General features: G+C 41.6%; 1 protein-coding gene across 1 annotated transcript in view; it reads left to right on the top strand.

The window, feature by feature from the left end:
* Nucleotides 1-24648, top strand: part of MLXIP (MLX interacting protein) — a 43428-nt gene that overhangs the window by 17284 nt on the left and 1496 nt on the right. Inside the window, exons 2-16 of the mRNA XM_009560428.2 lie at nt 6574-6680; nt 7012-7097; nt 7551-7640; nt 7914-7955; nt 8803-8974; nt 9914-10003; nt 10846-10940; nt 11090-11750; nt 14701-14822; nt 15527-15713; nt 16530-16654; nt 18586-18684; nt 20601-20728; nt 21763-21886; nt 24519-24648. Coding sequence (XP_009558723.2) covers nt 6574-6680; nt 7012-7097; nt 7551-7640; nt 7914-7955; nt 8803-8974; nt 9914-10003; nt 10846-10940; nt 11090-11750; nt 14701-14822; nt 15527-15713; nt 16530-16654; nt 18586-18684; nt 20601-20728; nt 21763-21886; nt 24519-24648 — 2258 coding nt within the window. The remainder of the gene's footprint in view (nt 1-6573; nt 6681-7011; nt 7098-7550; nt 7641-7913; nt 7956-8802; nt 8975-9913; nt 10004-10845; nt 10941-11089; nt 11751-14700; nt 14823-15526; nt 15714-16529; nt 16655-18585; nt 18685-20600; nt 20729-21762; nt 21887-24518) is intronic.

Below are 24648 nucleotides of genomic sequence, written 5' to 3'. Positions count from 1 at the left end.
AACAGTTACTGGGTCCGTTCCTGAGTCGCCAGCATAGATGTGATCCTCATCAGAGCAAGAGCCCCAACACTGTTAACCTTCATTTATGCAAATTGAGTTAAACTTTGCTTAAAATAACATTCAGTTTGTAAAATAAATAAATGAAGGGTTATAGTGCATTTGTTGGGGCAGAAATGTTTGCTTCTGGGATATGACTGATCTTTTACTTTCCTGTTCCTTTTCAGGAGCTGCATACCTCAGTATTCCTGGGTGAAATCAGTCCAGATAACATGTTTCTTGGCAGGTGTTGCAGTTCCAATTTGGCAGGGGATAACTTTGACTTCTGTGTGTTGTTTTTCTAACGCCTCTTAAATACAGTGCTCATCATAGAGGGGAAAATTGAAGATTGAAGTATTATTTTATAGGAGATGAATCAAGTAGTGAGAAAGGTTTGGTAGTTTTAAAATGTTTGGTGTAACTTCAGCACAAAGCTGCCTACTGTCCTTGGTGTAGTGTGGGCAGTGTAACATCCCCCAACAAACCTGAAGTCTGCTGCTGTTGGAGGATTTCAGATAAGGAAGAGAAACGAGGTAACCAAGAAAACGAGCTGCCCTAATGCTTGCTGTTAAAACAAGCTCTGTCTGGGATTAGGATCCTAGGGCTGCAGCTGGGATTAAGTTTGTAGGTATGAATAGTAAGATGCTAAAGCGTGGCCTCCTCAAGTCCTACACACGTTCACTCAGTATAGAAATGTTTTTGTTTCACTTGCCTGCCTTTTTGCTCCAGCACACAATGCATATAATCTGATTCTCTGAATGAACCTTTGTTTGGGGGAATACTGTTAGTTTTGGCTCTTGGAGAGCTGAGCTGACAGGCCCAACTCCCCAACAACACAGACTGGAGATTAAAAAACAAACTAAAACCACGCCTTCAATAAAAAAAAAAAAATGCTGGAAAGAAGCCAAAGAGTTACTTTTCTGTGTTGCTGGAAAAGCTCATCTATTTAGCTACTGAAATATCAAATCAGATTTTTTTATTATTATTGTTTAAATTAAGAGCTTCATTAGTATCACCTGCAATGAAAGGAAAAATCTTAGTCTCCCTCAAAAGATTGCATGATCATGATCATACACAGGAAGGAATCGAGGAGGGAAAAAGGCACAGGGAAAGTGGGATTTAAGGCAGGAGTTAACAAAGCAAAAAAGAGGTTTTGTAGCACAAGGGCAGTGGGAATCTGTTAACTAAACAGAAAAATGCAATACATGTCTGCACCTTGTTTCTCTAAACTAAATTTACAAAATTCAGATTTGAAAATGAAGCAATTTGCTTACAGTTACAGTGCACAAGAGCCCTGTGGTCGGTATGAGGAGCGATTCCTGCAGGTCTGCAGTAACTGCTCTTCAAGGTATCTTTGCTGTGTTTCCTGAGAGGATATATTTGGGCAGCAGAGTCAGGCCTGTGGCATCTCAGCTGCAGCGCTCAGAGGTTTATGTTTAAATTGTGTGTACGATAGATCTAGGCCAGGTGCTGTCTGAGTGCAAAAGAGTAAAATAACTTCTCATGAACTAGAGCCAACTTCTCCCTACATACCAAACCAAGTGAAAGACGAGAGGGTGGAAATAAGAGTTTTACATGCAGAGTACAGTGAGATGTCAAAAAAATGTTTTGTGAAGTACTTCTAGTGCTCTCATAGCGATGGGCGTGTAGTTCAGTCTCACTGCTTCCTTATTTCTAAGCAAGAGATCATGCATTTCTTCCCTCACAGGGTATCTTAAAGACCTCTTTATGTTCTGCATCATTTATTTCACTACAATCACAAGACAGCTCTCCAGCTGAACTTCCTTGCCCAGCAACATTTACATGTCATAGTGTGTAGAACAAATTTAATTTTGTTCTGAAGGGGGGGAGGACGATCTTTCAGACTGGCATTTACAGCAAAGTCTTCCCTGTTGTCTTCTTTTAGAAAAGGATTTGGAGCATAATACTGTGGGAGTGTTTTGACTGTTTCTGAGTTTGATAAAATACAGGGAACTCCAAGTTGGATGAGAAACAGATTAATAAAGCATCTGAGCTGTGTAAGTTCTACAATACTACACTATATAGTTTCCATTTAATCAATATGTATTGAAATTGCCTCCTGAATGGAGGTTATGTCAGCTGACCGGACCAGCATCTGAGATTGTCTTGTTTGGGTGGAATTTATCTTCACATTGAAAACTTTCCTGCTTGCTCCCTTCAGTGTTCTTTGTTTCTTAAAATGCTGGTGTTTCTTAATTCTAGTTAGTAATGAAAAATACCTTAAGCTACTGGGTTTGCCTGCGGATGAATGTCCGTTTCTGTCCAAATCCAGAGAGTGGTTATGTCATGTGGTTTAATGCTGACTGAAGTCCATCTTAAAATCCTCTGATTTAAGGGAGGAGAACAGAGGATTCTTCTGTTATGAGTCATCTTGTATCAGAGCTTGGTCGTGCTTCTACAGATGTCAGCGAGAGTTTTTCCATTGAGGGTAGTGATTGAATGTTTTTTTTAGTGTTGTAGAGAACTACTGGTTTAAATTTGAAGTCACCCTAACAGCTGTGAATGGTGTCTCATGTGCCTGGTACCTGTGAAGAAAAGTCACTCATATGCCTCATACCTGCTGCGTCAAAAGCATCACTAAAATATCCTGTAAGATCATTCGTTAACTGCTCCTCTACGCAGTATTTGTCAGCCAAACACTTGATAATGCTGTTCACTATTCATCACTACTGGAAGGCAACCCTTTGACATAGAGTCTTTAAAAACCACATCTTTGGAGACAAGAAGGGAAGAATCATCCGTAGGCACTTCTTGCTTGTGTGTGCCTGAAATGCTTTATTCTGGGTGCCGTTAACGTAGAAGAAAATGTTAAGGTTCTCGGAGGCAAAACTTTGCATTACAATGCCAGGATATTTGCCATCAACATTTGTGACGTGTCAGAATACACTCCTTCTTCCTAATTACATTTCAGTTTATTGAAGAAAAGTTTAAAAATTAGATATATTTTAGAGAATCGGGTCACGCTCTCACAATGGACACCTGTGTCTTGTACTTCGCTGTGCATCTTTTGATGTTTGAAGGTTTATAATTGTTTTTAAAACACAGCTGCTTTCAGTGGAATTCAAAAAATGGAGAGAGTTGTGCTGCGTTATATACCTGCCTGTGTTGGTCTTGGTTACCTGAGGTAATCCCTGAGCTGGGAAAAAGTATGTAAAAAAAAAAACTTGGGAACAGTCTCCAGCCTCTCTTGATATGTCCAGGACTCATAGGTGAAAGCTACAGCATATGGAAGTCGCAGCTTCTCTTCTGAAAATACTCCAAAGCATCTTTGGGTTCCTGTGTCCAAGGGAATTCCAGCACTGTTGGCTGTTCAGCTGAAGCTTTCCTGGTTGGTTTGTTGTCATTGAATCACTTGAGGACATTTGGCCTCAGGAGGTGGAGATTTTTACATGGGAGACTGAACTGAGCTTCTGGAATGTATTGCACATTATGCACCACACGGTTTTTCAGCCACCTTGATTTGATTTGTGTTTGATAGAGATGAAGATAGGAAAATCACATATTCTTGCTGCATTGCTTACATGAGCTGGCACGTTCTGAGTAGCACAGGCTGTACTTCTGGCAATAAAACCCCCTGCAGAATACAACCGAGAGCCTAGTTCCCTCTGCGCTCCTTTCCATGCAGCACCAACATCCCACTGGTCATGCCACTGGCTGGGGTGAGTACAGCTGTCCTGGCCTGTGCTGTGGAGTGTTTGGTCCTTGGGATGCTCTCCTCCTCCCCTCTTTGGAACCAGCAGAGTTGCAGCAGCCGTTGTAGAGAGAGCAAGGACTGTGTGTGCACTGCCATTCTGTGCTCACACGTACATTGTGATGTTTGCTGGTCGGCGAGTTGCTCTGCGTTTCTTGTAGGAGTTGTGGTCACGGGAGCAGGGAGCTGGCAGGAGCAGCAGGCAGTGGGGCTCTGGCTTTTCGTTTGTTTTCCGCCTGAAAAGCTCTGACGTCTGAAGATGGGTTTCAGTGAGGCAGCTGCTCTCAGTCAGTGTTCAATATAACTGACTTTCCACTCACTTTGGAATTTGGAATAGTGTCTATTGTTGTCAGCTTCACGCTGACTCCTCTCTGCTGAGGCTGAAGTTGTTTCACTTATGACCTCAAGCTGGGCTTGTGCTTTGCTCCCATGGGAACTAAAAATAATAATTATTTTAAGAATAGGTTCTTAATCACTTCCTTCTTTTGATGCACTACTTTTGTTTAGCATTTTGTAAGAATGTAGTAGAAAATGTTTTAAACTGTGTATTTTAATTCAAGTTTTAATTGGCTCGTTGAAGACCCAAGGAGTGTATAAGGATTAATTACAGTTCCTTCCACTTTTTTTTGTAGAAAAGCATTTGTTCTTTTTATTCTGAGGGAAGATTATTAGAGTTTTGTTGCTTTGGCAAACTGTCTGGTCACACTGAGCTATGGAGAGATGAACATTAAATGACAGATTTCTTGGTCAAAGGCATGCGGCCATTTCATCAGTGTTGGTGATGCATCAGCATGTTAATCTGTTATTTCCAAACTGTTGATGTACATATGCGAAACAGGAAAAGGTGTGCTTTAATCTGGGTTTAGAAGGAATGATAAGACAAAATATGCCATGCTTTTGTGGCAGAGCTTGCTGTGCAGTGAACATTGTGAAGGTGATGAGAGTTCATAGAGAAGATGGGGGAAATATTAAACGGATGGAGATCCACAGTCTGTCCCTACCTATAGCAGCAGGATAACAGAGATAAAATACTTGATTTGGAGATCTTTCCATAAACTGAAAGACATTTGTAACTCAGAAGTGGGCTTTTAGAGAAGATGTATTTCCAAGAGGGACATACGGGCACTCTAGCAAAAAGAAATTAATAAATAGAATCCAGAAGGGCTTTCCTAGACTTCATTGAGCACACAAAGTGTGGTTGTACAGAGCATCTTAGAGCCCAGCTACAGAGAACGACACAAGTACATCAATTGTTTTTCATGTTCCTTGCTAACGGTTAAATGTTTTACTACTACTTCCACTCAGTGAAGTCACTTTCTCCAGCAAATCTCCTTGCCTTAGAGGGAGCCAGTGTTCTGGTTTGTGCACCAAATGTTGTTTGTACTTTTTCTTCTCAGGCAGCAGTATCCGAAAGGCTGTGGCAGAGCAGCTGAGAGGGCTCGGCATGCATCATGCAGCCTGAAGGGGCTGCTGAGCATGGGCTGTGGTGGACATGGGACTCACAGGCTGTCAAATGTCCTTTTAGCGCGGTTGATGTCTGGCCTCTACACCTACTTTGTGCATATAAAAGCATAGCAGTTTTATTTTAAAATATAAGGAGCAAAAATAGTATCTTTTTCCTATGGAAGAACAGCTCCCGTGATGGTGATTTAACCCATTGCTACAACTGGCATTATAGTTACAAATAGTAGCACAATTTGATCTTTTCTGATTGTTTGGAGGTGATGTCACCATTACTCAGTTGTGTACTCCTCACTGCTGAAGACCTTAACCTCTTGACCTGATGTTCATAATGTTTCAAGATGAATGTATTGCCTTTGTGTGTGTTGTCCTGTTGATTGCGGTTGGTATTGCTGGTCCACATCCCTTGTAGCAAGGATGCACAAGCAGCATAAGAAGACATAAACTAGGAAGATGTATGACTAAAGCCATAAAAAATGAGAGGGAGAACCTGGGATAGGCACGATGCCTATACTTTAATCCACAGCTTGAACTATGCTACATTATGAACATTTCATACTTCCTTTTCTCTGGCAATAGTATGGATTAATGATTCATAAAGGTGTGCTTTAAGGACTGAGTAGTTTGTGTTTATACAGTGTTTACTGGAGTTCCTGTTGCTTCTTCCTTTTTCATACCCTCTCCATTCCACTTCCCAAGATTGTTTATCCATATGCTGTTTCTCTTTCCAATCTTCCCTTTCCTTGGAGAAAAGTTGCTGTTCCCAGTCTCTTGGTGGTCCTGTGTGTCTAGCTGTGGTTACCAGCGTTGTAGAATTGGCAGATGATGTTTTTTCTTGGGCCAGAACTAGCATTTCATTCTTCATTTCCGGTGTTACCAGCCTGGAAAATAGAATGAAACTGTAGAAATGAACTTGTGTTAACTTCATCCAGCTCCTCAACAAAATCCAAGCCAAAACTATATGTGGCCAAACATGCAAAAACCTCTAGACAAAATTTTGGGCTTAATTTTGAGCAATCTTGTTCTCAGCTGATGGAGGCTCAAAGGCTGGCGTTTGAAAAGGTGGGATGCTGGCAAGGATCAAAGCGGGGGTAAAAAGAATTTCACTCCTGCTGAATATACTTGTGAGACCAGTTATGACAGTTGTTAGCAGGCAGATGAGAGCACAAAGGATTCTTGAAAACTGCACTGATCTCTGGCACCTCGATCAGGATGCCATGGACAGCATGGGGCAAAATTGTCAACCATGGCTTGTTGTACATTTTCTGTTGGTAGTTCGGCACTTTTAGGGAGATACTTTATCATGAAAGGAGTGGGAAGAGAAAAATTGAAACTAGGATTATTTACTGTCTGTTTTGTTTCAGTGGAAAGCTGGTTTCACCAAAATGGAAAAATTTTAAAGGCTTGAAACTTCAGTGGAGAGATAAAATCCGTCTCAATAACGCCATCTGGAGGGCATGGTACATGCAGTGTAAGTATCGTGCTCCGCTGTGTTCCTTGCTATAAAGTAATTTCCAAGAGACACGTGTAAGAAGCAAGAAAGTTGAAATTACTGTCTAGTGAAAAGTTCAAAAGTCTGCTAAAGGCCCGGATGTCTGAGATCGGATCAGGGTGTTCTTAGAGGTGTCCACACAGAGGCTGTGCTGAGCAGTGCAGGCATGACCCGGGATCTCCCTTTTATGTGTTGGTTGTCTGGGAGGAACCCTGGCTAGATTTTTCTTTTCCCATGTTGTCACTGAACTGATGGAGCTCTCTGTAGAGCCTGTACATGCTGAGCACTCGTATTTTCATTCTTGTTTCAGACCTGGAGAAGCGCAAGAATCCAGTGTGCCATTTTGTGACTCCGCTCGACGGCTCTGTTGATGTCGATGAACATCGTCGTCCAGAGGTATGTAAAATGTGAGGAACAGAATAATGAGCTCTAGAGTTAGGAGCAGGATTTTCTACTCCACTAGATAAGAGAGTAGCATAGCAGTTCTTTGCCAGTTTTCTACAGAACAGGACATCATATGCTTCATACATTGTATTTTAGTAAATGCATTTTAAAGGATTTTTTGCCATTTCTTAACCGTTGGTTATGGTTGAGCTGATCTGGGAGATGCTGACAGTGCAGCCAGACATCATCTCTTGTTTCTGTATTGTGGAAATGATGAAGTTAGCACTGTCAGATTTGGTCTGATAGCTGAACTCTGGGCAGTATGGACTGCTGATACATGAGCTCAAACAGAATTAGCCTGCTTTCTTTTGCATTTTTTATGCTTGAATATTTGCTTGGAAATTTTTTGAACGTTCAGCCATTACGTGATTCTGTGTAATTCATGGTATGTGTTTGTGTTCTCAGGCCATTGCAACAGAGGGAAAATACTGGAAACGAAGAATTGAAATTGTCATCAGGGAATACCACAAGTGGAGAACATACTTCAAGAAAAGGGTCTGTTTGTTTACACGGTAGCTTACTTGAACTTGTTCAGCATGTTGTTGCTTTTTGAGTTTCGATGTCACTTTTGCTAGCGTGCAAGAATACTTAAAACAGATTGTAAGCTAGTACAGACGTACTAATCTGATTAGTCCCATTTAACTAAAAATTATTATGCAGGGACTAATTGTGCATGATTTGGTCTTAAAATTTTGCAAAATCAGGTCTTCTACTGCCATGTACAGGACCTACTTTGACTTGAACATCTGTTTTGTTTTCCTTTTACAGTTACAGAAACATAAAGATGAAGATCTTTCAAGTTTGGTCAGGGTAGGTAATACCACTGATAAATGGCACCACTTATGCTTGTAGAAGCTGCAGTAACAAAGCTGTAGCGTGCAGTAGCTTGCATTGATTAGAATCTAAAGATGAGCATCTTGCTTAAGCCTTAATTAAGGTTAGACACTAATGTTTCTGCACCTTAGTGTAAGGTTTGTAGTTTAAATTGGATGGAGGAGAGATTGAATGTTAGGTGATGAAGAAGAAGAAATGAGAATCAGTATTGGGTGCCCAGAAAGGTCAATCTCTTTGATGGCTGTTGTATTTCATCTTATTACTGAGCCATAACTGGCACTACTGCCTTGCTTATGTAACTGGATCTGTGGAGGTGTTCGTGCTGCATGTTGCGGATCTTCCTGCTGCCCACAACAAGGGCAACTAATGTGTCGGGATCCTGCACTTAACTCCCTTTCAGAGATTCAGACACACTTCAAGATGGGAGTTGTTTGCTTTGAGTTTTTGCTGTGTGTTATTTTTAAATTGTTATTCAAGCCAAGGGATCATTAAACGGTAGGTGAAAAAATATGTGTATAATCAATGAAACTAGGAAGTGCTGAAGTTATTTTGGCTTATGTCCTTCTAGTCAGCGTCTGGGTTTGAGGCAAAAACTTTTCCCAGAGTGTTATGGTATTCCACTGAAGTTTTCTGTTGTTGGTCAAATCAGCGAGCTGAAGTTGTTTATCGGAAGTAGCGCTGATCTGTTTCAGTCCATTTATATGGCTCCTAAAGTAGTTTCTTTCTCTAAAAATGTGAAAAATTAATACTGCTTTTATGTATCTACACCAGACTGCTTTAGCTTTCTGTAAGCAGCCTGACTTTTCTTCCTTTCCTTTGGCAGGATGATGATGTGGTTCTCTGGCAAAAAAGAAGGTATGGCAGAGAAACTCCTGTCCCTATGGAGGAAGGCAGCCTCCTGGATGCAGATATGCTTATGTCTGAGTTCACCGACACACTGTTCTCCACACTGTCTTCACATCAGCTGGTTTCCTGGCCAAATTTCAGGGACATAGGTATGTGTTGGCTGTTAGCTATGTTGCAGCGGGAACCTCTTAGAGAAGTCTGGTTTGTTGCTTTGCTGCTCTTCTAGTCTTGCCTAAGAATTTTATCTGACTTTGCTAATACAGATATTTAGCTGTTTTATGCTTCAAAGGTCATGGAATCCCAGTTACTCATCCATTTCTGTCTTACCTTCTTACTTGCCGCTCCTAGCCTTGTCCACTAATATTGCTCTGGATAAATCTGTGATGAGTAGTATTTGCCTTTATCAGTAATGAGGGGGTTATTTATCTCAAAGCACATGTGTGTATATTTCTAAGTGAATGCCTAGTATTTTTCTTCGGATATGTCCCTTAGAACAAGTGGAAGTCATGTCTCCTGTAAAAACAGTTGCAAGTGCAATACTGTTCTGTCAAGTGCTGCCCCTAACTGCAGGCTGTGGCTGTCTGATGGGACAGCAGATGTCCACTATCCATCATCCTTACTGCGTGGATGTCTAAGCTGTCTGAGCAACTCCTGAGCTGCTGTGGTTTACATGAAGTGTACTTGTGGCAAAATGAAATGGGTAATGGTTTATTTTAAAATACCTTGCTCCGAGCTGTGGTGGTTCAGGTTGTGCTTCCCAGCATGTTTGTGTATTGTGCAGCAGGGTCAGAACAGGAGTTTTAGGAGCAGGAGACAATCCCCAGTTGTTAGTTTGAGCCTTCAGGTTTCACCTCATCTATTTTTCTAGTTGAAAGTTTCATTCCCCAATGGTTTTGATTTCAGAACTGTGCTGTTGTTCTGAAGAAAAGCAGATGCTTAGTTCATTTCAGCAGCAGTTTTTCTGTAAACATCTTTGCTGAGCCTGGCTGTGCGATGTGTGCTGGTATTGGAGCCAAATGCTATATTCCTGCTGCTCTTACTGTGCGAGGGATGTGAAGCTAATCTAATCTGTCTTCTGGATTTTGCAGCACACTTGGGAAATGCTGACATGATTCAACCAGGGCTTATACCTCTCCAGCCAAATTTTGATTTTATGGATACTTTTGAGCCTTTTCAGGGTAAGAATCATATATTTATAAGATTAATTTATTTAAAATCACAATGATTTATGACCTAGGTTTTAACAGAAGATTAAACATCGCAGATATCTGCTCTCTTTAGAAGGCAAGAGATTTGAGTGAAAGGTGAAGAACACTATGCGTTTTCTGTGTTTGTTACTTCAGGCAGATGCATATGTGGGTAGACTCCCTTGTTACTATGACCCCAGTCCTTTAATTACCTGGGTTTGAGAGTCACTTTAGGATTTTACTCCAAGGTTTGAACCTGGTTGTTAATTTACTTTCAAAAGAGTAGCATTTAGACCTTAAGTCATTGAGTAATTAGAGGTAGAATGTCAGGTACAGACAGGAAAACTCACAGAATCACTTAAGGTTTTCCCTTTTAACACCTCTTAGTGATTAAGTGATTTAACACTTTGTTTGCCTTGGAACATTTCCTGGTACTCTCAAGAATTACATATGACTACTACTGATGATTTTGATGGTTATGGATCTTCATGGGAGTCAAAAGTCTGTTTGCTGGGCCTGCATGCAGTCTGCATCAGATAACTGACTTTTGTGGCACTGCACTGAGAATCAGCTCTTGGCTATCTGTGTAGGTGAACCTTTAACAGTGGACTGATTTTTGTGTTGTCTGATTGTCTCAGCTTGCATGAAAGTTGAAGGTTTACCCTGAAGAGATCGCTTCCTCTAGAAGACAGCAATTCATTGCTTAGTTAGTCAGTGTTGTGTTTTCGTTAGTTGCTAAATGATACTGATATTCCTGTGAATTTTAGTATCTATGAATACTGTACCTTGAGTATGAAAAGTAGAAAATTAATAGGTGGCTTTTCATATTTCAGATTTATTTACGCCCAGTCGTTCCAGTAATTATTTCCCTTCTGTGTCTGCTGTCAGCTCAGCTACGACAGACAGCAGCAGCAGCCATCCTCCCCAGGTAAGAGAGATTCTCCGTGTTGAAAGCAGCCTTATCTCAGGCACTCATGTGCTATATGAAGACTCTCATGAGCCATGTCCTTCTCAGAAGGAGCTCAGACAAGAGTTTTGAGGTCATGTCTCAATCTGTAATATTTTTCTTTTTGTCAGTCTCCTGTCCTGCCATCAGATTCACTGCCCAACGCACTTCCAGCAGGGAACATCAGCGATGGACTGATTGCTTCCTCAGTACCTGCTCCTGTCATTCCCGATGACACTGACCAGTGTTCCAACATCAGAAGCGAGGGATCTTTCATCCAGCCAGCGGACTTCACTCCTGACTCATCTCTCAGCAGTCCGCAAACTTTTATGCCCGTGTTTCAGACACCCTTGCCACTGCTTCAACCTGCAACACAACAGCACCAGTCCTCGTTGCCTGCGGTGCCTCTGAATTCTAGCTTAAGCTCTCCACCAGCGGCGTTTGCTGCACCAGAAACCCAGAAGTTTGGCCTCTGTGAATCTACAGTTATCACTCACACAGCTTCTGCTACGTTGACCCAAAATGCCCCTGCCACCACCTTCAGCCAAAGCCAGAACCTTGTCCTGGCAACGCAGCAGCCAGGTGCAGGAGTGCCTTGTAACTTGGCTTTCCAGACTACTGTCCTTCAGGGGCAGCCCCGGCCCCAGCTGCAGTCCCAGATGACATTTGCACTCCCCAAAGCTGTTCCTCTGGCCAGTGCTGGGACAAGGCCCAAACAGTCACAAAAAACAGTGCCTGCTTCGAAGCCTGAAACAGTGTCCTTATTGTTAAAGAATGCCTTCATCACTCCAGGTGAGAAGCACTGGTGGGGTGCTGGTTTACTTTTCTGAGTGAGGCTAGCAGGTTTACACACTAAGTAAAAACACACTTTTATTGAATGGGATGCTCTGGACTGCTGTGAGGATTGGAATCAGTTTGGTTGCGAGTGTGAAAAGCTGACCTGCAAAAGGGGGTATCTCCTTGTAAAACTTGTGCTGGACTGTAGACATGCATCAGCACAGGCGCTGACTAGAGCTCCGTGCTCCTGCCCCGTAGAAACTTTGGGTTCGATGCTTAATACTATTCTGATTAATTCTATCCTTCAGAGCATTCAACCACAGAATCGCAGGGTGCTGAGAATCAGCCTTTCCAGTGGGGAAGGACTGTGGACAGGCAGAAGGAGCTGGAAGTCTTTTGTCTCAAGCAATCTGCAGACTCTTGAGATGTGGTCAGGAGCACGTGGTCGGTTCAGAGTGTGAGTGCTGAACTGATGTGCTGGGACCTCCACACTGGGTGTAATTTGGAGCTGTTGGCACTGCACAAGGCTAAGAATAGCAAGCGTGAGCAGGGAGAGTTTTGCTTGCGGTAGTTCTTGTGGGAAAGCTCGAAGCTAAGGCAGGACAAGCAGTACACTTTTTCTTGGAATTATTGCATGCTGTTTTAAACTTGTGCTGGCTGGGGGCCAAGTGACTTCAGCCACCTGAAATGTGCAACAATAATGCAAGAAAAACCCTGCCTGAAGGAGTATTGTTAAACAGGCTTTATTAAGGAGTAGGTGTGTCTGGCATTGTGGTTACCCACCAAAAAGACAAAATCACTGTTCAGGAGTAGAACAAACCTGAGGATCTAATTCTACATGTCACTGGGAACAAGCTGGTCCATAATTAATAGCATTAGGATGTTAATAGCAATGTTTCTGTCTACAGTGCTTTGTAAAGCAAGAGTCCATGTACCTTCAGCAGACAAGACATGCATTTCTCACCTAGTAAAGCATTATAGACAACTCCGTCTAGAAAGCCTTTGCTCTTAGCATTGTTAGTGCTTTCCAGGTTGTTCCTCACTCCACTTATCACTTTGCCAATACTTCATCAGTTACTTCTAGGCCATTGCAACAAATGACTTTGTTTCTCATCTGGGTTTGAAAGTGCTTGCTGTTTTTCATTCCTGGTAATGGCATGCGTTCAGGAATCGCAGTGCACTTAAACTGCTGGGACACCAAGCTCAGAGGTCAAATCCCGGTCTTTACATAAAGACTAAAGCTTTATTTTTGGCAATAGAATGAACATCAGTACTTGTAACTGAGGCATTTATGCCTGTCATTTGTGTTCAGGACCAGCAAATCATCTCGAGACTGTAAAGCAAATTGCATTATAGCCTGTGTTAGAAAGGGATGTTCAACATTTCCTGTCCACTGATATAAGGACTCAAAAATCTGCACAGATTGTCTCATCGAGTGGAAGCTTTCACATGGGAAAGACCTCTGCTAGGACCACTTCAGGACAAATGTTCTGATTTTGGGAGGAAAGTCTGCAAAAGATGCATGTGTAGGATGGAAACATGGAAAAGGGGATCTAAATATGTGCTGATTGTTACAGTTACCCAAATATGGAAATACCAAGCCTGTGCGGCAGCATTAATGCACTGGCAAGAGTAGGCAATGTAGCTCAATAGAGATGTCCTAACTCTGGCTGAACATTAGTGAACAGTGGAAGGGTTGTGATTTCAGTTTTATATGTGGAATGCTCAGACAAAGAATGAACTCCTTGTGACAGAGTGCTCTCTGTCAGATATACCCACACAAAGGCTGACACAAGGGCTGTGCAATAAAGGCTACACAGAAGCTTTAGTTGATTCAAACCACAGTTGTTAGTCACAGATGGCACAGTATGGAGAGGACATTAGATAACCTGCACTGTCTCCCTGTTCTGCTGTGTGTGTTCTTCAATATCCAGATGCCAAACTGCAGAGGAATACAATGGCAGTGACTGAGCTATTGTGTCATTTATCGTACATCATGACATTATTAGTGCAAAGTAGAGCTGAAGCTAATACAGCCTAGGATGAAACTGAGTAAGTTTGGTTTCTCTTCCCCAAAAAGCTTACAGAAGGTGTGCCTTTGCAGGACTCTTCTCTTAGTAACTGTATGGGATGGTAGGTAAAGAACAATATTGGTGTTGATGCCGTGTTAGTAACTGTGCATCTTCATTGGTTATATTGCAGTCTTAACAGATTTATGTTGGACTCCAATGCTGTAGTGGTGAAAAAAGCTTTGGAGCAAGGATCCTAATTCCTGTCACTAGGACAAGACTCCTGGGCAGACTTTTTTTGAGAATTTTTTGTAACCTCCCATGTGGAGAGAATTACTGCTATTCTCATTTATGTCTAGCTGTCAAGCACTGCAGACCTCTTGGTTCTTTAGCCTATTCTCTGTGCTGATTCCCAATCAGCTTTGGTTGGCCTGTGCTCATGAGTCACATAAAGCAGTTGTAAAACCAAATAGTGAAAGAAGCTAGTAGAGAGAAGAGAGTTTAAATTATCTACAAGGAGGCGTAAAGTGTTGAATATGCATCCTTCAGTTGATTTCTGTCATTGACCCTTTCTGGGTCAGCAGCAGAAGGCTGAGATCCAAGAAGTATGGATGTGAGAGGACGGGTGAAGATGATCCTCCTTCTGTGTCACAGCCAGCTATGGTAAACGAAGACACTTTGCAGCTCCCTGGTTTGCTTAGTACCTGTCTAAATTAACCCTGAAAGAGTGTCAGTGATGCTAGAAGCCTCAGAAATAACTGGTGTGTTGGAGTCCTTTGTAATGGAGTAATGGGATTGAGATGATCAGAAAAGTGGCACTTTGTCTTGCAATGAAATAGTACCAGCTAGGTGTCCATTAATCCATTTCCCTGTTCAATGACTAATTACTTCATACAAAATAATCTCCAGCGCTTTTTTTTGTTCATTAACTATTCTAACTTAATTGTGTTCTTCAGCTGCCTTTCAGGGACAGTCCAGAGCTGTGATTGTAACTCCAGCACCTTTAAAAAGAGAAGGGATTTTGACGCCAGCCACGTCTCAGTCTAATGTTGCAATTGCACCAGCTGGAATTGTCAGAGTAAGGAGAAGAAAAAAGTATATATTTATTTTCTAGGCCTGTTATTTGCAAGTAGTTTGAGCCGTAATGCACTCCAGAGGGTAACTAGTCCAGTAAATCTCACCTGTTACCCAGCATATGTGTTTGTGCATTCAGCATTATGTTTGCTTATTTTTAATGTAGCTATTTTATGGGCCTGGAAGCACTATCTAGTCTTCGCAGACTCCGTCTCAGGCAACAGTAAGATTACAAAGAGGCATGTATATCCGATAAAATGAACGGGGATGGTTTGTGCTTTTTCTTAATTGTGCAGAGGCTGGAAGGACCCCAGGATGCTCACCTTTCCATTTATGTGTTAGAAAGCATACCTTGAGTGGGTTTCCCAGTTTGTTGTATGCAGGAAGATGGAAATAGCATATTATGCTGTTAACATGTTGTAATAGTGCTTTAAGTTATGAAAGGATACTGGTCTCCTGCCAGAAGTCTGACTTCAGTGCCTGCCAGTTCCTTATATATTAGCCCATGTTTTATGTCATCAGATTGTTAATCATGTATTAATTTGCTACTTCTAGTGAAAGGTGAGGTAACAAATCTCTCTCTCTTTCTTCTCTCCCTCCCTTTCTCTTTTTTCTCATCCCTTCTCTCCCTCTGCTTCCCCCCCACACTTCCTGCTCTCTCTTTATTTCTCTCTGTTTTTCTCTGTGCTATTTCTATGCTGTTCCCAGGCTCCCGGGGTGACGGAGTTCCATAGTAACATTCTGGTTGGTCCAGCACAGCGAGCATCAAGTAGTCAACAAACCCAGTCCACAGTCTCACATCTCTTCTCTCCTAGTGTAGTCCAGGATGTGTTGGTGAAAGGAGAGCAAATCCCTTCCCACAGTAGCTGTTCACAAGTTCCCTCACCTACACCTAGTAAGTTAGAAAGTTGCAAGCATTCTTTCTCCCGTACACATTTAAGTGTGTTTCCATTGGTTAGGCAGCGTATAAATGGGCCTTCAGGAACCCTGGATAATTTTTAAAGGAGAAGGTTTTTAGGCCCTTGTACCCTGCAGCTTTGGTTGCATCCAGTTGTTTGCAATTTTTGTCATAAACTACTGTGCAGCGTTCCCACAGACTGTGATTTTGTGCTTCTTGTCAGCGGCTCCTTTCTAAAAAAGGATGTACTGTCATAGTCACCGAGAAATTAAATTCATTTGGAAGGCATCTGTGTAGGAAGTGCTAAATAGGTTTATTGTTCACTATCATAAGTATAATTTTGATTGGAGGATCTCAGACACAATCTTTGTTAATTGTAGGTAAGTGCAAAGACTGCTTTTGCATGCGTGTTGGTAGAGCGGTAACTGGGCTGGAGTATAGATATACGCTGGTTTGGCTGGTAAATGGCTTGTGAGTGTTACTATTATGTCCCAGGCCATTAGAACCTCCAACAGGGGAGTCCAGCAGGACGATGGAATTGCAGCCGACGCGTTCAACATGCCTTTGCTGAAATGTGTGTGCGTGTGAAAAGAGTATTACCTATTGCTATTTGGAATGTGTTAGCCTTGTGCCATGATAATACTAAGCTTTCCTGGCCATCTTGACATTTTCTAGCATGTGATTGCTGCATCAATGAGTATAATTTGATTGCTGACTGCAGTTCAGTTGAAATCTGAATAGAAACTTCTCAGCAGTTGCATTTGCTACAGAAAGTTGTTTGTTAATGTGACTTGTCTTTCTTCCCTTATGAAGGCAGAGACTGTCAGAATTCAGGCCAAGCTTCCCCCTGCACCTCTGAGCAGAGCCCCAGTCCACAGTCTCCCCAGAACAGCTGCTCAGGAAAACCTGCCACTGACCTTAATATGGCTGCATGTAAGGTGTGTGTCCTTTCCTTTGAGGTGCTTTTCTTCTCTGCCTTTGTAGCTACTTTTCTGCCCTGATGTTCGAGCATGGACTAGAGAGTAAGTTGTGCTTCAGGAACAGTGGGCTGTTTGTGGCTTAGACTTCACTTGCACTGCATTTGTGCTGCTCTCTTCAATTGAAGACTTTAATAATCTGCTCTGGTCTTGAGGGATGTGTCACGAGAAGGGCCAGGCTTTAACACACCTCTGCAGGTCCTTATGGTCATGACAGCAGTTCCTGCTGTGGCTCACAGGAGTGTTGTGACAGGTCTCAGTTTATTTGGTCAAAGGTTTCAGGCTTAGTTTTCTAAACCATGGCTTTTTGCCATTGTTCTGTTGGGGCTCTTCAGGTCCGCAGGGCTCTGGCCATCGCTGGAGGGGGAGTTCTTGACCTGCTGAATTACTTACATGTCTCCAATGATGCAATGCTGCTCCACAGAGAAGCAGCTCCGCAGACTCTACAAGTTACATCTGTAAAACACTTCAAGAATTATTGGGGTAAGAACTCGGCGGTCTAGAGATAGCATCTGAAATCTGGCTGTACCTCATACACAAGAGGACCTTGTCAGAACACTTTCTGTGATGGCATGAGAAACTTACCCACAAAAAACAACCAATGCAGGACAATTGGCTGGCACCCTCTCGCTCATTTTGTCGTGAAAGGGAGCGTTATTTAACCATTGGCTTCTGTGTCTTTATGTACCCTGTGAGTTGATATCAGCTTGATTACTTCCAGGGCAGAAAGGTAAGTTTAAACACTTGCAGCCTGTGATTGCAAACGATTCTAGTTGCGTTGCAGAAGAGAATTGGAACAGACTCTTGCTGAGCGTACTGCAAGTTACTCATTCAAGTTTACAGTTATTTGCATGGCATAAATTCTCACAATCAGTAGTCGCAGCCTGTTCTTTCTGCTGGAGAGCGAGTTAGCAAAGGCACAAATTATTAGGACTGGCCAGTGGTGGGGAAGCCACTAGATGGAGGAGTGTTCTTGAAAGCAAGGAAGGTGCGACGAGGTAGCATTTAAACTCTACTGCTTTGGCAGGAATTGCTTTGGTTGTGTAGCGTTAGTAAATCTTGTAAGACAGGACAGAAGCAGTGATGTTTGCCACACCCTAGATGCATGTTCTTTTTCTCCTCTGCATTGCTAGTTAGATTTTATAGTTCTGTATTGTGGGGTAACATAGTTTATTCAGTTTGACAAAGCGTAGGGGGCGCTGGAAATCTCAGTTCTGCTCTTAAACCTGCATTTTCTGTGGTTTTGGGCAGCCACTTCACTGCTTTATTACATTGTTTTCCTCCCTTACAAAATGGGGTGATGATGAGCTGCGGCTGGAAAGCCTTGCTCTGCTGAGAATGCATTCGCAAAGTGCAAACTCCTTTTCTTCCAAGAATTTTGGTGGAAACAACTTCCAAGAATTTTGGTGGAAAAATGCTACGAATGGAAATGCTAATTCCTGCAAAGCCTTTATTCTCAGGGTAGGCCAGAGCTGTGGATTCTGTTTTCTTTTTTTTTGTCACTGCCTATTTAGTTTACATCAGTAGGAATTATGTATGTATTAGGAATAAGTGGTATGGACTGTTTTAATCTTACAGGCTTCAGCAAGATTCTAACTAAGTTCATGCATCCAAAATTGGAATTTAATTTCAGAAAAAGAAATTACCTAACAATCTTAGGAATTTTTACTTAAGAAAGAAAACCTGCAAAGTTTGGAATTTAATTTAATACATCAGGTGCTTCTTTTTGATTCCCTAAGTAATTGTTCGCAAATTTGTTTGCCTTTGACTGGGGACACTATGAATGCCACAATTCAACAAAAATGACACAATGATTTTGAATAGCTGAAATAGTCATAGCAGTAAAATGCTAAAGGAGAACAGCATAGACTGAGCTAATTTTATTTATGCAGAATCGACGGATGAAGCATATATCAGAACAAAAACGAAGGTTTAATATCAAGATTGGTTTCAGTACACTGAACAGCTTGGTTTCAGCCAATTCCAAGTCGGTAAGTAACTTGGCAGCACTAACAGTGTAATATGGAATATAAGAAAGAGCCATTCTAAAAGCACTTGTTAGTAAATTTAATCTCCTCATTGTCGACTGAGAATGCCGGTCAGTTGGTCAGGGTGCGTGAACTGAGGGACTTGGAAGGGGAATGGTGGTAGATCCATGACTTAAAGTCAAAAGAGCACGTGAAAGTGCTTTATCTTTTAGATGTTCTTTTGATGCAGCTTCAAACATTGAACGATTCTTGTCTGATGAGATGCTGCAGCTTTAAAGCTAACGGGGAAAGGAAGAAAAACTGATCTTTGCAATCTTTGCTGTTGGCACCTCAGTAATGAAGATTGTTGTCACATTTGCACAGCGTAAGATGACTTTGCACTTTGTTATGTCACCTGACACGCTGGCTTTCTATACCCATTCTAGATTGGTTCTGGTCCCCATAGCTGGAGTTAAAGATATGGTCCAGACAGTATTATAAGCTGATTCTGACTGAAGTGGGAGCCAGCCAGAAGCCAGGTAGATGCTATTGGTATAAAGTTGGGCCTGGTTTAATGTATCTTGACATTTGGCCTGACCTTTTGTACCCACCTTTGAGCACAGCTTATTCACTTAAGCTACATACCATGCTAACCACAGCTGTGCTGTGTTTGGTCAGCTGAGAGCACGGCAAAGCAAACCTGTGCACCTGCAGATACTGCTGAAACATGTCAGTGAGCCAAAGGAAGCAAAAAATGTCCAGTGAAATCCCTAAAACTTCCTACATGAGTGAGATCTCTCCCTCCCAGGAGGAGTCAGGAGTCTGGCTGGCTCAGACGATGTTGAAAGTCTCTTTACATCTAGTATTACATCTCCAAGTCTCTTTACATTTAGTATTCATAGAATCATAGGATTGTGGAATAGTTTGGGTTGGAAGAGACCTTAAAGATCATTTAGTTCCACCCTCCTGCACTGGGCAGCTGCCTTTAGGAATTTGGCCCTGTGTCCACAGCCTTGCAAATATTCTCAGGCCTTTTTCCTTCCCCTGTCACCTGTTTGTTGTGCATAGATTTACAGAGAAGAATCCTCAACTGACTTCTCTTTGTGAAATGGCTTTGTCCAAATTACGCTAGTTTGGTTTAGTTAACAAATCCAGAATAATTGAAACACGCTTGCCTGAGCAACAAAATTCAGATGTTCTTTAACTACCAGTACCTTTTGAAACATGGGAAAGATGAAAGCTGAGTGTGCAGCATGTTGGTTTGTTCACATATTTTTTTACGATTTTACACATTTAGGCCATAAATTTCCAAAATCTCGTTCCTGTTTTGCATAGCCTGTTTGAAAGGTAGTCAGTTTTGAAAAGTCGCCTTTAGTAAAATATCTGATTATTTCTGAAGGACAGATTTTTAATTCCTCAAAACTGAAGACTATCTGTGACATTGTTTCTGTCTCTTTTGGTGATGGCTAAACCATGTTAACCTTCTGTTTAATAACTTCAGGTTTCCCAAACTAAATAATCTATATTGTCACCTTCAAACAATACTTCTAATAGCGCTATTAATCTGCACTATAAATCTGTTTAGCAGTTGCAGCACATCCTTCAGTAATTAAATAAGAACTGTAAATATTTTTAGGAGGATAGGTAATGAAATAAAACAATCTAAATTATTAAAATACTTCTTTCAACCAAGTAGCAAAATAATTTGTGGAAGAAAACAACCACTGCAACCACGTTTCTCTGTACAGTGTGCAGACAGGAGTCAGACAAATGAAGTCTGGTATTATCTAAGTGTTTTGATCTGCCTAGCTGTGCGTTTTTGCACATGTGAAGGAAACTTTAGAGAAGATGCTGAAGTGTTTTTCTAGGTGTTACAGCAGATTAGGGGCAAACTCTTCATCTGTTCCAGCAAGTGAGCTTTATGTTTGTGTTTGGTCTAGATCAGCCATGCAATCACGCTCCAGAAAACAGTAGAATATATCGCTAAACTACAGCAGGAAAGAACACAGATGCAAGAGGAAACCAGGCGCCTTCGGGAAGAAATCGAGGAGCTAAACGCTGCCATCATGTGAGATTTGGGGAGATTCCTATACTGAAGCAGAGCAGCTTGAACGTTGCTTTGGCTAACAGCAGGGGATGTTTGCCTCAGGTGTCGTGCCAAACAACACATGGGTATTGAACAGAGGTAGAGTTGCTACCGACTTCCAAGCTAAAAACAGACTTGCTGTGGGATGGGCATTGGTAGCAAACCATGTGGATTTTCAGCAAGCTCTGAGCACAAATGCACGGCAGTGGCAGTATCAGAAAAGATGCATCTGGTCAGAATAATTCTAAGAAGCCAATGATGATGGTTCTTCAAAGCTAGGCTCACTGGTGATCAAACACACTTCCTGATGGCTGTGCTGCAGTTTTCTTTCCAAATGCAGTCAATTTGAATAGGAAAGTATGGTTGAGTATGTAAGATGCAGGACTTGGAATCAAGGAGCTTGACACTGGCCTAACATAACTCTGATAAGTCACTTCACCTGCCTGGTACCTTAGTTTCCTCTATGGGTTTACGATAGTTATGTACTATTGCAATCCACGTGGAGAACCCCAGTGTCTTTTCTTCCATCCATGGAAGTGTTAGGCTTAGGCATTACGTTAGACTTAACAACAGCTCTTTTCTTTTAATTAAAAAATATGGTGATGTCTGTTTGGTTTTATTTTAAATTGATCTGTTTCTTAAGAATCTTTGTAACATTTTCTTCTGTAACATTGCTCAGGAGTAACTCTAATTTTTTTTCCTTGATTCCTAATGTAATTTTTTCTAATTGGTTGCCAAAAACTACTTTGTTCTCTGTTACACTTTGTTTTCAGTTTTGTTGCTTGCAATAAGAACTGTGTAGCAGCTTGAGAAATCACTTTGGTGTGTGAAAATAGCCAAAATTTATGGGGAAACAGTGTGAGTCCTAACAATAACATTCTGGGGTGGGTCATGCTTTGGGAAGCCACCTCAGTCAAGCATATTGAGTCAAGCATCTTATTTTGCTGTAATTAAGTCTAGAAGAGAAACGTGTCCTTTCTGGTGGGGATTCTGGGCTCAGAACATCTTCTTTTCAGTTCTTGTCAACAGCAGCTCCCTGCTACTGGGGTTCCTGTAACACGGCAAAGATGTGACCACATGAGGAAGATGTTCGATGAGTATGTGAGAAGCAGGACGCTGCAGAACTGGAAATTTTGGATTGTATCCTTTTATATTAACCTATTGAACTTGAAGTTTGGTGCAGATATACCGAGAGCCAAGAACTCTGGGTTCTGATGCTGTGACATTAAGCCAAGGCATTTAAATAACGCGTGTCCTCAGTTTTCATTCACGTCTATGTGTGGATATGAGTCCTTGCCTTATAGAGTGTCGTGAGGCAGAAATATTCACTTTAAGGTACGGGAGGTAACTTGAAAGTAAAAGGCAAGGTTTTCCTGGTGGGCTATTACGCTACAAGAAATATTTAATGGACTGCTGCTGGAAGTACAGCCCTTGTGGTCTTTTGGAAAAACTGAGCAAGTAATAAAAGATTACAGGGAAAAAAAATTATTACGAATTGTTACTGAAACTGCTGCAACGGCAGTTTTAAAAACCTGCATGTTCCCCTTTTTTTTTTTCTTTTCTCCCTTTTCTTTTTAGCTTTTCTGTTTGTTTTTTGTTACAACAGTGAATCAACTCTGCTCCTCTTTGCTAGCAGCTGTGCTTGGAAGCAAACAAATATGCAGGAGGTAGAAAGACAAATCGTGATTGAAACATTTGTGCAGTGCTACGTAGGCAACTTGTTTGGATCAAACCTTATTAGCTTGAATCAGTTCAGGGATATTGGTAATTAGCAATGAGCAGTAGCGTGGATAATACAAATAGCTATGTGCACGCATCAAGTACAGCATTTTTAATATTTTGAGATGTGAAAGTGCTTTCTTTGGTGTTTTCTGGTTTATGTTGGCCCTAGAAAGACACTCTTAGCATCCTTTTAGGAAACAAGATCTCATGTAGTCTCTGATAGCTTAACGCTTGCACAACACTGGAACCTCTGGATTCTACAGCACTGTTAATAAAAACTATTCTGAAATAGTTTCAAGTGAACTACAAATATATAGGTCTTTAATATAGCAATGAGAATGTTTTTTCAAAGGCAATCCCAGATATGTTTGCTGACTGGATAATGCATTTATTTTTTGCTGCTCCAAGATGTTAAATATCTCCAGAATTTGGAAGTGAGAGACTTATAGAAAGTGGCAGAGGTTATCAAGGTTGAAAATGCAATTTTGAGTAGCTGGGGTTTGTACTACTTGGGAAAAGGCAAAGGCTTTTATAATTGGTGAAAGAGAAGGTTGATAGGCAAAATAAGACTTCTCATTGCGAGTCAGGATGTAATTGTTGTTCTAACAGCTGGATTAAATCCTTAATATGTGGCAACATATTTCAGAATGTCTTGCAGTAAAAGCTGGCAATGTCCAGGGGGGAGTGCTAATGATAACAATAAAAATATCTTCTACTCGTGAAACGACTGTAGGAGAGAAGGGAAGTTTCGTTACAAATATGAAAATACCATAGTTTCTGTTAATATGGGAGGGAAATGAGTAATCTGGTCTTGGTCTATTAGAGATAACCCAAGAATAGAATACTTTTGAATGAATATGGGTAGAATGATACCCATGTTGTTCTTCCAGTCACTCTGTAAAAGTCTTAAGGGTATGCAAATCCCTTCAAGTATTCCAGGCAATTGTCAGGCCTATCTTGTCTGTCAGCCACAGTGAGAAACCACAGGGGGTTCATGACGATGCTGAGGGTGGTTTGGACCACATTCTCACTTGCTGCTGACTGTAGTCAGAAAATCCCATCTGAAGTAACACGGTAAAACCACAGATTTTGAGCCTTCTGGTGAGCTTTGTCATCCAACCAGCTTCTGAAATAAATGTACCTCTAAGCTGGAATCCACTTAGTGAATTATCCTGGCAACGTTCTAGCAAGCTGTTTTGAGTTCAGATGTAATGACCATTCCAGGAAGGCTGATCTTAAAGCCTGGGATTTGAGGCTTGTGGTGGTACTCTGTGCATTTTAATACACTACAGGCTAAGAATCCTGTCTACTGCTTTTCTGCCAGGGTTATTCCCAGCTCCAGGCCCATCCTTCCAAGCTGTGACAGTAGAAAGCCAAAAGAAAAGCTTGACAGTTCTCTGCTTGCCACTGTTCTGGTCCACGTACATGCATATCAGCAAATCTGGTGCTTGGTATGGGAATCCTTGCCTGCACCATGAATCATCTCTTAGAATATGCTTATGTTCTTCAAGGTCTTAGTTTAGCTGCAGTGGCAGAGAACTTGAGTGTTTGCTGAGAAATTGGCTGAATCCTTGTGTTGTTAGCTTGTGCTGGGCTCACTGTTGCCAGGCAGGACTTCTCCAGGTGCTCCACCTTGCATCTGTGATATGCCATGGGAAGTGGTGTGGTTACACGAAAGGTTCTATATCCTTTTGCTATGAAAGCACCAGTGTTATATGAAAAAGGTGGCAATGAAGAAATTAAATGAACTGCATGTATGTTAGAAGTTTCAGATACTCCTGCACTTGCAACAGTGTCAGAGTGTGCAGTTGGTTTGTAGGAGGTCAGATGAATTATAGAGGAACTTTACAAAAAATAACGATTATCACTAGGAACTAAGGTTCCATTTTATATCTTTGTCTTAGTGTTAATGATTCAAAAACTATTTTTTGGAATAATGCAATCCCGACGGTAGTCAAAGTCCGTTGTTTTCTTTGCAGACTATAGCCTTTCCCATAAAATATTTTGAACTCCCTCTTTGTTGTCTCCCTTAACATTTGATGCTTTGCAGTTCAGCATTATTATTAAGCCATTGTTTGAGTCCTTCAATGGGATGGTTTCCACAACAAGCTTTAAGGATCTGAATCAAACTGCAATGGCCTGGTTCGATCAGCACTGTTCTCTTCCTGTTCTGAGGCCAA

The sequence above is a fragment of the Cuculus canorus genome, chromosome 17 (assembly GCF_017976375.1).
Source record: "Cuculus canorus isolate bCucCan1 chromosome 17, bCucCan1.pri, whole genome shotgun sequence".
NCBI lineage: Eukaryota > Metazoa > Chordata > Aves > Cuculiformes > Cuculidae > Cuculus > Cuculus canorus.
Note: the sequence above shows the minus strand (reverse complement) of the source record. Positions and strands in the feature narration are given on the sequence as shown.